Source organism: Salvelinus alpinus, chromosome 2, assembly GCF_045679555.1.
Source record: "Salvelinus alpinus chromosome 2, SLU_Salpinus.1, whole genome shotgun sequence".
Lineage (NCBI taxonomy): Eukaryota > Metazoa > Chordata > Actinopteri > Salmoniformes > Salmonidae > Salvelinus > Salvelinus alpinus.
The window spans coordinates 97,211,516-97,225,582 of NC_092087.1; the positions used below are offsets into that span (position 1 = coordinate 97,211,516).

Genomic DNA, 14,067 nt, shown 5'->3' on the forward strand with positions numbered 1-14,067 from the left:
CTATAAGACAGACAGACACACAGCACAGTCCACCACTACCCACTCTTCAGGATGAAGGTATGACTTTACTATTAACACCGATATGATATGTACTATATCCACGCGAAGTAAGTGGATAATTCAAAACATTTTACTGTCCCGTTTTGAAAGTTGCCTGAATGTTCTGAGAGGTTACGTGTGGGTCTAAAGTTGTCTGAATGTTATGAGAGGTTACGTGTGGATCTAAAGTTGTCTGGGATGTTATGAGAGGTTACGTGTGTATCTAAAGTTGTCTGGGATGTTATGAGAGGTTACGTGTGTATCTAAAGTTGTCTGGGATGTTATGAGAGGTTACGTGTGTATCTAAAGTTGTCTGGGATGTTATGAGAGGTTACGTGTGGATCTAAAGTTGTCTGAATGTTATGTGAGGTTATGTGTGTATCTCTACTCTGGGTTGTTTTGCTGCATGTACTGCACTGATAGCGTTGAACAGTGAAGTAAATGTTGTTTTAATGTTTTTTTTAAAATGTTGTTTGAATGTTGTGTGAATGTTTTCTCTGTCTCCCAGGTCTTTTTGCTCCTGTCTCTGCTGGCTCCTGTAGCCGTCCTCTCTCAGTTCTACCTCCCTCAGGACTGTGATGACATCTATCAACATGACAACACCACACCCAGTGGGGTGTACACCATCTACCCTGGAGGTCCCACCACCCCCTTGCATGTCTACTGTGACATGAACACGGATGGAGGGAGGTGGACTGTGAGTAGAGACCTTTATAGATCATCTGTGATGTTTGTGATGTGTCGGTGGTGCAAAACGTATGATAATATTATCTCTCTCCCCCCTCTCTGTCTCCCTCCTCTTTCTCTTTCCCCCCGTCTCTCCCTTCTCTTATCTCTGTCCCTACTTCCCTCTCCCCCCTCTCTTCCCTCGCTATCATTCTCCCCCTTATCTCTGCTCTCTCAATCTCTCTCTCTTCCTCTCTCTCTGCCCTCTCTCTCTCTCTCTCTCTCTCTCTCAGGTGTTCCAGAGGAGAATGGATGGAACAGAGAACTTCTACAGACCCTGGGCACACTACAAATCTGGCTTTGGGAATGTGGCTGGAGAGTACTGGCTGGGTGAGTCCTCCTCAGATCTGAGAAAACCAAATGAGAAGAAGTTAGGGGAAGGGGTTAGGAGCTAGGGGAAGGGGTTAGGAGCTATGGGAAGGGGTTAGGAGCTAGAGGAAGGGGCTAGGTCCTAGGGGAAAGGGCTAGGAGCTAGAGGAAGGGGCTAGGAGCTAGGAGCTAGAGGAAGGAGCTAGGGGAAGGGGCTAGGAGCTAGAGGAAGGGGCTAGGAACTAGAGGAATGGGCTTAGGAGCTAGAGGAAGGGGCTAGGGGCTAGAGGAAGGGGCTAGGAGCAAGAGGAAGGGGCTAGGAGTTGGGGGAAGGGGCTAGGAGTTGGGGAAGGGGAAAGGGCTAGGAGCTAGAGGAAGGGGCTAGGATTAAGAGGAAGGGGCTAGGAGCAAGAGGAAGGGGCTAGGAGTTGGTGAAAGGGAAGGGGAAGGGGCTAGGAGTAAAAGGAAGGGGCTAGGAGCTAGAGGAAGGGGCTAAGAGCTAGAGGAAGGGGCTAAGAGCTAGAGGAAGGGGCTAAGAGCTAGAGGAAAGGGCTAAGAGCTAGAGGAAGGGGCTAAGAGCTAGAGGAAGGGGCTAAGAGCTAGAGGAAAGGGCTAAGAGCTAGGGGAAAGGGCTAAGAGCTAGGGGAAGGGGTTAGGAGCTAAAGGAAAGGGGATAGGAGGTAAGGAAAGGAGCTAGAAGCTGAAATGTAACAGGACCTTTATGCTTTCTGTTCTTGTCAGGTCTGGACAACATCTTCCTCCTGACGATGAGGAAGAAGAATGAGCTGCGAGTGGACATGGAGGACTTTGAGGGAGGGAACGTTTATGCTAAATACACGTCCTTCTCCATTGATCCTGAGAACTACGGATACACACTGAGACTGGGCAGTTATGTAGACGGAGGGGCAGGTGAGTTCTTCTTCTTCATCAGCTTTAACATCATCATCATCGCCTATGGTGTCACATCATAACTCTTCCCCTGTGTGTGTGTTTAGTTCCTAAAGGTTGTTGCAAATGTGAACTACCACTGATGCTCTTGCTTCCATCACAAAGAGTTCAGTCGTAAAGGAAAACTCAACCCAAAAACAATATTTTGGTGTTTGTATTTTAAAATACAGAAATTCCTGTAAAAATGCATTCTATGGGGATGATTTCTATATTTTGAAAGTTACATATCTTGAAAACCTGATTAGTGACATGCAAATCATTTTGGTTGAGTTAATGCCAAGAGTGTGCAAAGCTGTCATCAAGTCAGTGGTTGGCTACTTTGAAGAATCTCAAAAATATTTTGATTTTTTTAACACTTTTTTGGTTTCTACATGATTCCATGTGTTATTTCCTAGTTTTGACGTCTTCACTAATATTCTACAATGTAGAAAATAGTAAAAAATTAAGAAAAACCCTGGAATGAGTAGGTGTGTCCAAACTGTTGACTGGTACTGTACATATTTGCATAAATCTAATCAGGTGTATTTTGTAGCTTTTGGCGAATGGGTTCTAATGATCTAAAGTCGTGCTGTTGCTGCTGCCTGGAAACAGACAGTCCAGTTCACAGGGAATGATGGCAGGTCCTACTTCCTGTAAATACACAGTCCAGTTCACAGGGAATGATGGCAAGCCCTACTTCCTGTAAACACGCAGTCCAGTTCAAAGGGAATTATGGCAGACCCTACCTCCTGTAAACACACAGTCCAGTTCACAGGGAATGACGGCAGGTCATACTGCCTGTAAATACACAGTCCAGTTCACAGGGAATGATGGCAAGCCCTACTTCCTGTAAACACGCAGTCCAGTTCAAAGGGAATTATGGCAGACCCTACTTCCTGTAAACACGCAGTCCAGTTCAAAGGGAATGATGGCAGGTCCAACTGCCTGTAAACACGCACAGTCCAGTTCAAAGGGAATGATGGCAGGTCCAACTGCCTGTAAACACACACAGTCCAGTTCAAAGGGAATGATGGCAGGCCTGTGTGGCAAACGGCTTATTTACATAAAGGCCTAATGTAGCTGTGATTGGCTATGGCACACCGGTCGCTGTAGACTCCGGTCCTGGACGAGACAGGTGTTTTTATTAGGTTTTATTTACTGCAGTGTCTCTTAATTGTCTCTTAATTGTCCAAAAGCACGGCCTCTTTCCCACTCTATATTGCTATCGAATTTTCCCAAATGCCTTAGTCTACTATGTAACCTTTATTTAACTAGGCAAGTCAGTTAAGAACAAGTTCTTATTCACAATGACAGCCTACCCCAGGCGATGCTGGGCCAATTGTGCGCCGCCCTATGGGACTCCCAATCACAGCCAGTTGTGATACCGCCTGGATTCGAACCAGGGTGTCTGTAGTGATGCCTCTAGCACTGAGATGCAGTGCCTTAGACATCTGCGCCACTCGGGAGCCCCAGGCTGCGTATTTCCCAAACTATGAAAGTATGAAAACGTGAAAATTACCATTTCTGTCACGTTGTATAAATGATTGGAGACAGGCGCAGCAATACGTAATAGTGGGTTTTAATAAACCACCCAAAATATACAACATGCCATGAAAAGGCACGGGGACGAAGCCCAAATCAAACACGTATACAAAAACACAGGGATGTAACGCAAACAAAAGAGCGAGGGTAAACCTTTAATATATACACGGGACGAGTCCCGTAATACAATACACGGGACGAGACCGGTAATACAATACACGGGACGAGACCCGTAATACAATACACGGGACGAGACCCGTAATACAATACACGGGACGAGACCCGTAATACAATACACGGGACGTGACCCGTAATACAATACACGGGACGAGACCCGTAATACAATACACGGGACGAGACCCGTAATACAATACACGGGACGAGACCCGTAATACAACACAAGGGACGAGACCCGTAATACAATACACGGGACGAGACCCGTAATACAATACACGGGACGTGACCCGTAATACAATACACGGGACGAGACCCGTAATACAATACACGGGACGAGACCCGTAATACAATACACGGGACGAGACCCGTAATACAATACACGGGACGAGACCCGTAATAACACTTGCACAATACACGCAGCATGAAAGCCGAAACAACAAAGCACAGGCACTCACAAGACCAACGGACATGGGAACAATAACCCACAAGACAATGGTGAACAGAGGGCATAATATACAATTACTAATCAGGGGGAAGGGGAACCAGGCTTGCATAATGAGAAAGTTTAGTGACGCCTAGAGGCCGGTGACGTAATCCTCCGGAACTGGTGCACGGAATGAGCAGCAGTACCAGGAGGATCCGATTTTAATAAGATTTAATGTTGCTAAAACGCTGTCAGTTCCACTTTAATTTAAAAGTAAAAAAAGAAAACCATCACAGATTCCTCCTTTAACACATTGCATTTCATCCCCTGCACAGTGATCACAAAATATGACACTTGTGGGTAAGATTGATCTATAACATGTTCCAAAACAGTCATGTTAGTAATATTGTAAGTATTGTGTTTCATGTAGGTCTGTCTCCCTGTTGATTTGAAGGTAATATACACTATGGGAGACAATACTTATCATATATGCATTGTTTTGACAAGTATTATACATCATTGTAATACACAGATATAATTCAACATTTTGAGACCACTATGAGGGGAATGAAATAATGTGTTCATGTTAGGCTTACAAATATGAACACATATCTGTGATTCAGATCCCCATTTTGGCACATTTATGTATGGTCATATATAACATCTAAAAAATATCTGAATTGCATACCTGTTTCATTTTATTTGGTCTTCCATACTACCCTAAGCATTAAGACATTTAACCAGGTTACTGTACTCTGTCTGTTGGTACCTGGTTTAACCAGGCTACTGTGCTGTGTCTGTTGGTTTAACCAGGCTACTGTACTCTGTCTGTTGGTTTAACCAGGTTACTGTACTCTGTCTGTTGGTTTAACCAGGCTACTGTACTCTGTCTGTTGGTTTAACCAGGTTACTGTACTCTGTCTGTTGGTTTAACCAGGCTACTGTGCTCTGTCTGTTGGTTTAACCAGGCTACTGTGCTCTGTCTGTTGGTTTAACCAGGTTACTGTACTCTGTCTGTTGGTTTAACCAGGCTACTGTACTCTGTCTGTTGGTTTAACCAGGTTACTGTACTCTGTCTGTTGGTTTAACCAGGCTACTGTGCTCTGTCTGTTGGTTTAACCAGGCTACTGTGCTCTGTCTGTTGGTTTAACCAGGCTACTGTTCTCTGTCTGTTGGTTTAACCAGGCTACTGTGCTCTGTCTGTTGGTTTAACCAGGCTACTGTTCTCTGTCTGTTGGTTTAACCAGGCTACTGTGCTCTGTCTGTTGGTTCCTGGTTTAACCAGGCTACTGTACTCTGTCTGTTGGTTTAACCAGGCTACTGTTCTCTGTCTGTTGGTTTAACCAGGCTACTGTTCTCTGTCTGTTGGTTTAACCAGGCTACTGTACTCTGTCTGTTGGTTTAACCAGGCTACTGTACTCTGTCTGTTGGTTTAACCAGGCTACTGTGCTCTGTCTGTTGGTTCCTGGTTTAACCAGGCTACTGTTCTCTGTCTGTTGGTTTAACCAGGCTACTGTGCTCTGTCTGTTGGTTCCTGGTTTAACCAGGCTACTGTGCTCTGTCTGTTGGTTTAACCAGGCTACTGTGCTCTGTCTGTTGGTTTAACCAGGCTACTGTGCTCTGTCTGTTGGTTTAACAAGGCTACTATGCTCTGTCTGTTGGTTTAACCAGGCTACTGTACTCTGTCTGTTGGTTTAACCAGGCTACTGTGCTCTGTCTGTTGGTTTAACCAGGCTACTGTACTCTGTCTGTTGGCTTAACCAGGCTACTGTGCTCTGTCTGTTGGTTCCTGGTTTAACCAGGCTACTGTGCTCTGTCTGTTGGTTTAACCAGGCTACTGTGCTCTGTCTGTTGGTTTAACCAGGCTACTGTTCTCTGTCTGTTGGTTCCTGGTTTAACCAGGCTACTGTGCTCTGTCTGTTGGTTTAACCAGGCTACTGTTCTCTGTCTGTTGGTTTAACCAGGCTACTGTACTCTGTCTGTTGGTTTAACCAGGCTACTGTGCTCTGTCTGTTGGTTTAACCAGGCTACTGTGCTCTGTCTGTTGGTTTAACCAGGCTACTGTGCTCTGTCTGTTGGTTTAACCAGGCTACTGTTCTCTGTCTGTTGGTTTAACCAGGCTACTGTACTCTGTCTGTTGGTTTAACCAGGCTACTGTGCTCTGTCTGTTGGTTTAACCAGGCTACTGTGCTCTGTCTGTTGGTTTAACCAGGCTACTGTGCTCTGTCTGTTGGTTTAACCAGGCTACTGTGCTCTGTCTGTTGGTTTAACCAGGCTACTGTTCTCTGTCTGTTGGTTTAACCAGGCTACTGTTCTCTGTCTGTTGGTTTAACCAGGCTACTGTGCTCTGTCTGTTGGTTCCTGGTTTAACCAGGCTACTGTACTCTGTCTGTTGGTTTAACCAGGCTACTGTTCTCTGTCTGTTGGTTTAACCAGGCTACTGTTCTCTGTCTGTTGGTTTAACCAGGCTACTGTGCTCTGTCTGTTGGTTTAACCAGGCTACTGTGCTCTGTCTGTTGGTTCCTGGTTTAACCAGGCTACTGTTCTCTGTCTGTTGGTTTAACCAGGCTACTGTGCTCTGTCTGTTGGTTCCTGGTTTAACCAGGCTACTGTGCTCTGTCTGTTGGTTTAACCAGGCTACTGTGCTCTGTCTGTTGGTTTAACCAGGCTACTGTGCTCTGTCTGTTGGTTTAACAAGGCTACTATGCTCTGTCTGTTGGTTTAACCAGGCTACTGTACTCTGTCTGTTGGTTTAACCAGGCTACTGTGCTCTGTCTGTTGGTTTAACCAGGCTACTGTACTCTGTCTGTTGGTTTAACCAGGCTACTGTGCTCTGTCTGTTGGTTCCTGGTTTAACCAGGCTACTGTGCTCTGTCTGTTGGTTTAACCAGGCTACTGTTCTCTGTCTGTTGGTTCCTGGTTTAACCAGGCTACTGTGCTCTGTCTGTTGGTTTAACCAGGCTACTGTTCTCTGTCTGTTGGTTTAACCAGGCTACTGTACTCTGTCTGTTGGTTTAACCAGGCTACTGTGCTCTGTCTGTTGGTTTAACCAGGCTACTGTGCTCTGTCTGTTGGTTTAACCAGGCTACTGTGCTCTGTCTGTTGGTTTAACCAGGCTACTGTTCTCTGTCTGTTGGTTTAACCAGGCTACTGTACTCTGTCTGTTGGTTTAACCAGGCTACTGTGCTCTGTCTGTTGGTTTAACCAGGCTACTGTACTCTGTCTGTTGGTTTAACCAGGCTACTGTGCTCTGTCTGTTGGTTTAACCAGGCTACTGTGTTCTGTCTGTTGGTTTAACCAGGTTACTGTGTTCTGTCTGTTGGTTTAACCAGGCTACTGTACTCTGTCTGTTGGTTTAACCAGGTTACTGTGTTCTGTCTGTTGGTTTAACCAGGCTACTATGCTCTGTCTGTTGGTTTAACCAGGCTACTGTGCTCTGTCTGTTGGTTCCTGGTTTAACCAGGCTACTGTGCTCTGTCTGTTGGTTTAACCAGGCTACTGTGCTCTGTCTGTTGGTTCCTGGTTTAACCAGGCTACTGTGCTCTGTCTGTTGGTTTAACCAGGCTACTATGCTCTGTCTGTTGGTTTAACCAGGTTACTGTGTTCTGTCTGTTGGTTTAACCAGGCTACTATGCTCTGTCTGTTGGTTTAACCAGGCTACTGTGCTCTGTCTGTTAGTTCCTGGTTTAACCAGGCTACTGTGCTCTGTCTGTTGGTACCTGGTTTAACCAGGCTACTGTACTCTGTCTGTTGGTTTAACCAGGCTACTATGCTCTGTCTGTTGGTTTAACCAGGATACTGTGCTCTGTCTGTTGGTTTAACCAGGCTACTATGCTCTGTCTGTTGGTTTAACCAGGCTACTGTGCTCTGTCTGTTGGTTTAACCAGGCTACTGTTCTCTGTCTGTTGGTTCCTGGTTTAACCAGGCTACTGTGCTCTGTCTGTTGGTTTAACCAGGTTACTGTGTTCTGTCTGTTGGTTCCTGGTTTAACCAGGCTACTGTGCTCTGTCTGTTGGTTCCTGGTTTAACCAGGCTACTGTGCTCTGTCTGTTGGTTCCTGGTTTAACCAGGCTACTGTACTCTGTCTGTTGGTACCTGGTTTAACCAGGCTACTGTACTCTGTCTGTTGGTTTAACCAGGCTACTATGCTCTGTCTGTTGGTTTAACCAGGTTACTGTGTTCTGTCTGTTGGTTCCTGGTTTAACCAGGCTACTGTGCTCTGTCTGTTGGTTCCTGGTTTAACCAGGCTACTGTGCTCTGTCTGTTGGTTCCTGGTTTAACCAGGCTACTGTACTCTGTCTGTTGGTACCTGGTTTAACCAGGCTACTGTACTCTGTCTGTTGGTTTAACCAGGCTACTGTGCTCTGTCTGTTGGTTCCTGGTTTAACCAGGCTACTGTGCTCTGTCTGTTGGTTCCTGGTTTAACCAGGCTACTGTGCTCTGTCTGTTGGTACCTGGTTTAAAACCTTTTATGGCTGCAGCCCGGTGTCGGTACACTTATGACAACAGCCAGCTCAAGTGCAGGGCGCAAAATTCAAAAGATATTTTTGAGAAATATTTTACTTTCACACATTAACAAGTCCAATACAGCAAATGAAAGATACACATCTTGTGAATCCAGCCAACATGTCCGATTTTTAAAATGTTTTACAGCGAAAACACCACGCATATTTATGTTAGCTCACCACCAAATACAAAAAAGCACAGACATTTTTCACAGCACAGGTAGCTTGCACAAAACCAACCTAACTAACCAAGAACCAAACAAACTAACCAAGAAAAAACTTCATCAGATGACAGTCTTATAACAAGTTATACAATAAATCTATGTTTTGTTCGAAAAATGTGCATATTTGAGGTATAAATCATAGTTTTACATTGCAGCTACAATCGGAAATAGCACCGAAGCAGCTAGAACAATTACAGAGACCAAATTGAAATACCAAATACTCATCATAAAACATTTATGAAAAATACATGTTGTACAGCAAATTAAAGACAAACATCTTGTGAATCCAGACAATATTTCCGATTCTTTAAGTGTTTCACAGCGAAAACACAATATAGCATTATATTAGCTTACCACAATAGCCAAAAACACAACAGCATTGATTCAAGCCAACAGTAGTGATAACGAATAAACCAGCAAAAGATATTAATTTTTTCACTAACCTTCTCAAAATTCATCAGATGACAGTCCTATAACATCATATTACACAATACATATATTGTTTGTTCGAAAATGTGCATATTTAGCGGCACAAATCGTGGTTATACAATGTGAATACTAGGCAAAATGCAATAACAATGTCCGGAGAAATCTTGGAGAGGCACCTAATCTAATCAATAACTAATCATAAACGTTACTAAAAAATACATGTTGGACAGCAAATTAAAGATAGCTTAGTTCTTAATGCAATCGCCGTGTTATAATTCAAAAAATAACTTCATTACGACATCCAGCTTACGTTATGGCGAGAGAGCCCCCAAAATCTGGGCGCAAACTAATAGTACACATGTTCGACAGATATATGAAATAGCATCATAAAATGGGTTCTACTTTTGATGATCTTCCATCAGAATGTTGTACAAGGGGTCCTTTGTCCAGAACAATTGTTGTTTGGTTTTAGAACGGCCTTTTTCCCTCTCGATTTAGCAAGCAAAACTTGCCAAGTGGCGCGAATCTCTCCATCGTCAACAAACTCAGAGAACGGAACACGGCAAAACTCCCGAAAAAATTTCAATAATCTGATTAAACTATATTGAAAAAACATACTTTACGATGATATTGTCACATTTATCAAATAAAATAAAATCCCAGGTTCCTCTTCGTGTCATCCTGAAAACAGGAAATTGGTGTCACGTCATTCCAAGAGGTCTTATTCGACCTCAGTTCTAGCTATACACTCCATTTCTTCTCTCACTGCCTATTGACATCTAGTGGAAGGCGTATGAAGTGCATGTATAGTCATAAATCTCAAGCAAAATTATAGGGAGGGCCTGGAACAGAGCCTCGATTTGAGATTTTTCACTTTCTGTCAGGAAGTTTGCTGCAAAATGAGTTCTGTTTTACTCACAGATATAATTCAAACGGTTTTAGAAACTTGAGAGTGTTTTCTATCCAATAGTAATAATAATATGCATATTGTACGAGCAAGAATTGAGTACGAGGCCGTTTGAAATGGGCACCTTTATCCAAGTTACTCAATACTGCCCCTGCAGCCATAAGAAGTTAACCAGGCTACTGTGCTCTGTCTGTTGGTTTAACAAGGCTACTGTGCCCTGTCTGCTGGTACCTTTTTTAGCTCTGTTTGTTGGTTGATTCTCAGGGGACTCCATGTCGTATAGCAACGGCATGAAGTTCAGCACCTTCGACAAAGACCAGGATACCTGGGGAGACCACTGTGCCAGACGCTTCATGGGTGGATTCTGGTACGGTGCCTGTACACATGCTAAACCTAACTCCCTGTACGCCCCACATCCGGCAACATCTTTCACTGATGTGTCTGTTTCTTGGCAGCACTGGAAAGGAGTAAACTACTCCCTGAAAAGCATTTCCTTTAAGATCAGGGCTGTCTCTGATGCTGTGGCTGTCCAGGAGCAGGAGTAACACACCTGGCTTTATCAGTCCTGACCTAATGTCACCATCTCTAAATGACTACACAAATACAATATGGAGGAGGGGGCACCAGAGCTAGCCAGACAGACACTGACACCTAGAGAACAACATGGTCACTACATCATCGCTATTATTATCATCTTGGATGTTAGTGTTTCATGTTATAACAGCACAATGGGTTCTCTGTCTCTTATATGGTCACTACATCATCACTATTATTATAATCTTGGATGTTAGTGTTTCATGTTATAACAGCACGATGGACTCTCTGTCTCTTATATGGTCACTACATCATCGCTATTATTATCATCTTGGATGTTAGTGTTTCATGTTATAACAGCACGATGGGCTCTATGTCTCTTATATGGTCACTACATCATCACTATTATTATCATCTTGGATGTTAGTGTTTCATGTTATAACAGCACGATGGGCTCTCTGTCTCTTATATGGCTACTACATCATCACTATTATTATCATCTTGGATGTTAGTGTTTCATGTTATAACAGCACGATGGGCTCTCTGTCTCTTATATGGCTACTACATCATCACTATTATTATCATCTTGGATGTTAGTGTTTCATGTTATAACAGCACGATGGGCTCTCTGTCTCTTATATGGTCACTACATCATCACTATTGTTATCATCTTGGATGTTAGTGTTTCATGTTATAACAGCACGATGGGCTCTCTGTCTCTTGATTCCACTGTTACTTGACTCAAATAATAACTAAAGCATTTCAAAGACAAATTCACTGCATTCTGTCTTTTTATTTACTGTATGTACACATGTATTTATTTATTATAATCAATCAGATTGGAATGCTGAATGTGTCAAAGTCAAGGTTGTAACATGATCTTAGAGTTTTCATTGCAAAATGGTTGTGTGCATCCATTATCATCTTCATCATCCTCATCTTCATCATCATCATCATCATATTCATCATCATCATCATCATATTCATCATCATCCTCATCTTCATCATCATCATCATCATCATATTCATCATCATCATCATCATCATATTCATCATCATCATCATATTCATCATCATCATCATCATCATCATATTCATCATCATATTCATCATCATCATCATATTCATCATCATCATCATCATCATATTCATCATCATCATCATCATCATATTCATCATCATCATCATATTCATCATATTCATTATCATCATCATCATATTCATCATATTCATCATCATCATCATATTCATCCTCATCTTCATCATCATCATCATCATCATCATATTCATCATCATATTCATCATCATCATCATCATCATCATATTCATCATATTCATCATCATCATCATCATCATCATCATCATCATCATATTCATCATCATCATCACCATATTCATCATCATCATCATCATATTCATCATCATCATATTCATCATCATATTCATCATCATCACCATCATCATCATCATCATCATCATATTCATCATCATCATCATCATCATATTCATCATCATCATCATCATCATATTCATCATCATCATCATCATATTCATCACCATATTCATCATCACCATATTCATCACCATCATCATCATCATATTCATCACCATATTCATCATCATCATCATCATATTCATCATCATCATCATCATCATCATCATCATCATCATCATCATATTCATCATCATCATCATCATCATCATCATATTCATCATCATCATATTCATCATCATCATCATCATCATATTCATCATCATCATCATCATATTCATCACCATATTCATCATCACCATATTCATCACCATATTCATCACCATCATCATCATCATATTCATCATCACCATATTCATCATCATCATCATATTCATCATCATCATCATCATATTCATATTCATCATAAATAACATGCAAAACAGGAAAGCCGTTCCCCCCCTTAGAAATGTGGGGCTCAAAACATGACAGGTTGCCACTGAAATTGACCTTTGTCTGCCTCCTCGTCTGTATAGCTGCAGACACAGACACACAGGTGAGCAGTTCAGTCCTCTGCATCCAACACAGTTAGCCTTCAACATATTCTTAGAGCCTAATGTTATATTAGACTGTAAATAAAACGTGCACATTAGTCCTTTACTTTTCTATGTAGGGGAAAAATACTGTAATAAAGGTTTAAGAATAAAATAAAGATCATTGTTATGAACTATTAACCCACCTGTTGTGTTCGTTTCATGTTAATTCATTCTGTGTACATATTGTTACCTCTTTGTTGACTGATATCCATTGAATTTTGTCCATTTTCTGTTTTTTAGAAACGTTTTTAAAAGGGAGAAAGTGTCATGGTATCATTATAAAACATATCCATTTAGATCATACAAGGGACAAGCGGTATCTTAAATTGAGGAGATCTTTACATTTCTCAGTTCATAAGTGCCTTCACCTGCTGTCTTTTCAAATCCAAATGTTCCAGATGGGCAGTTAGGTTCCTGCAAGAACCCCCACCAACTAAGGAGGTTCCTCAATGGACCCCACCCCCTGTGGGGTTCTTGGAAGAACCTTTCGGGGACAATTTTCAGGTCCAAGAACCCTAAGGTTCTTCGAAGACCTTTGAGGATCTTAGAAGAACCCTTGTTGAACCCCTCATGTTTAGAGTGGACATTAGTTTATACCGGATTAAACGTACATTTTCCTTAACTGTAATTTTGTTGGTTATTTTTAAGTCTTGGTTCCAATAGTTTATATTTTTTTCTCAGAGATTGTCAGTTGGATAGTTGGATATCTTACCTGTATACCTGTTATATTAATATCTTTTTCTGACTCAAATAGGATTTATCCAGTTTTTTAAATGTACATTTCATTAAGAATGATAGAAAAGAGAGAGGCTTTCCATAAAACGGTAGTATGAAATATTATATTAGATTGTAAATAAAACGAGCACATTAGTGCTTTACTTTTCTATGTAGGGAAATAATACTTTAATAATGGTTTAAGAATTAAAATAAAGATCATTGTTATGAACCATTAAGGGATATGTGTGGGCGTCAGTTGCAGTGATAAACTGGGGCATGTAATACCAGAAACAACCACTTCCTGTCAGACTTGAGCCGTAATCCGGTGTGCTTTAGAACCTGTTTGGAAAACAGGTAAAACGGGAGAGAGGCGGGGCCGCAGCATACCTACTGATGTTGACCGCCTCCGTTTCCACTATTTAACACAGCCACAAAGTCAAAATTGGCTATATCATTTCAAATTCATGAAAACAACTATTTGTATAAGGTCAGTAGTGTGGTTAAGGTTGGTTTTAAAATCACATTTGAGGAAGAGGAATT

The 14,067-nt window shown here is 42.0% G+C and overlaps 1 protein-coding gene across 1 annotated transcript; it reads left to right on the forward strand.

The window, feature by feature from the left end:
- The first annotated feature begins 373 nt into the window (after positions 1-373).
- LOC139551594 (microfibril-associated glycoprotein 4-like) lies at positions 374-11,505 on the forward strand. Its single transcript, XM_071362887.1, has 4 exons — positions 374-736; positions 999-1,095; positions 1,816-1,983; positions 10,474-11,505. Exons 1-4 carry the CDS (start codon positions 506-508, stop codon positions 10,752-10,754), a joined length of 777 nt encoding a protein of 258 aa, XP_071218988.1. The 5' UTR covers positions 374-505; the 3' UTR covers positions 10,755-11,505.
- The last annotated feature ends 2,562 nt before the right edge of the window (positions 11,506-14,067 follow it).

What these genes read in the sequence shown, in the direction of transcription:
- LOC139551594 (XM_071362887.1), top strand. Translation starts at nt 506, where the DNA reads ATGTTGTTTGAATGTTGTGTGAATGTTTTCTCTGTCTCCCAGGTCTTT. An exon ending in CGGATGGAGGGAGGTGGACT is followed by an intron (nt 737 to 998) that starts GTGAGTAGAGAC and finishes TCTCTCTCTCAG; the next exon opens with GTGTTCCAGAGGAGAATGGA. An exon ending in GGCTGGAGAGTACTGGCTGG is followed by an intron (nt 1,096 to 1,815) that starts GTGAGTCCTCCT and finishes TGTTCTTGTCAG; the next exon opens with GTCTGGACAACATCTTCCTC.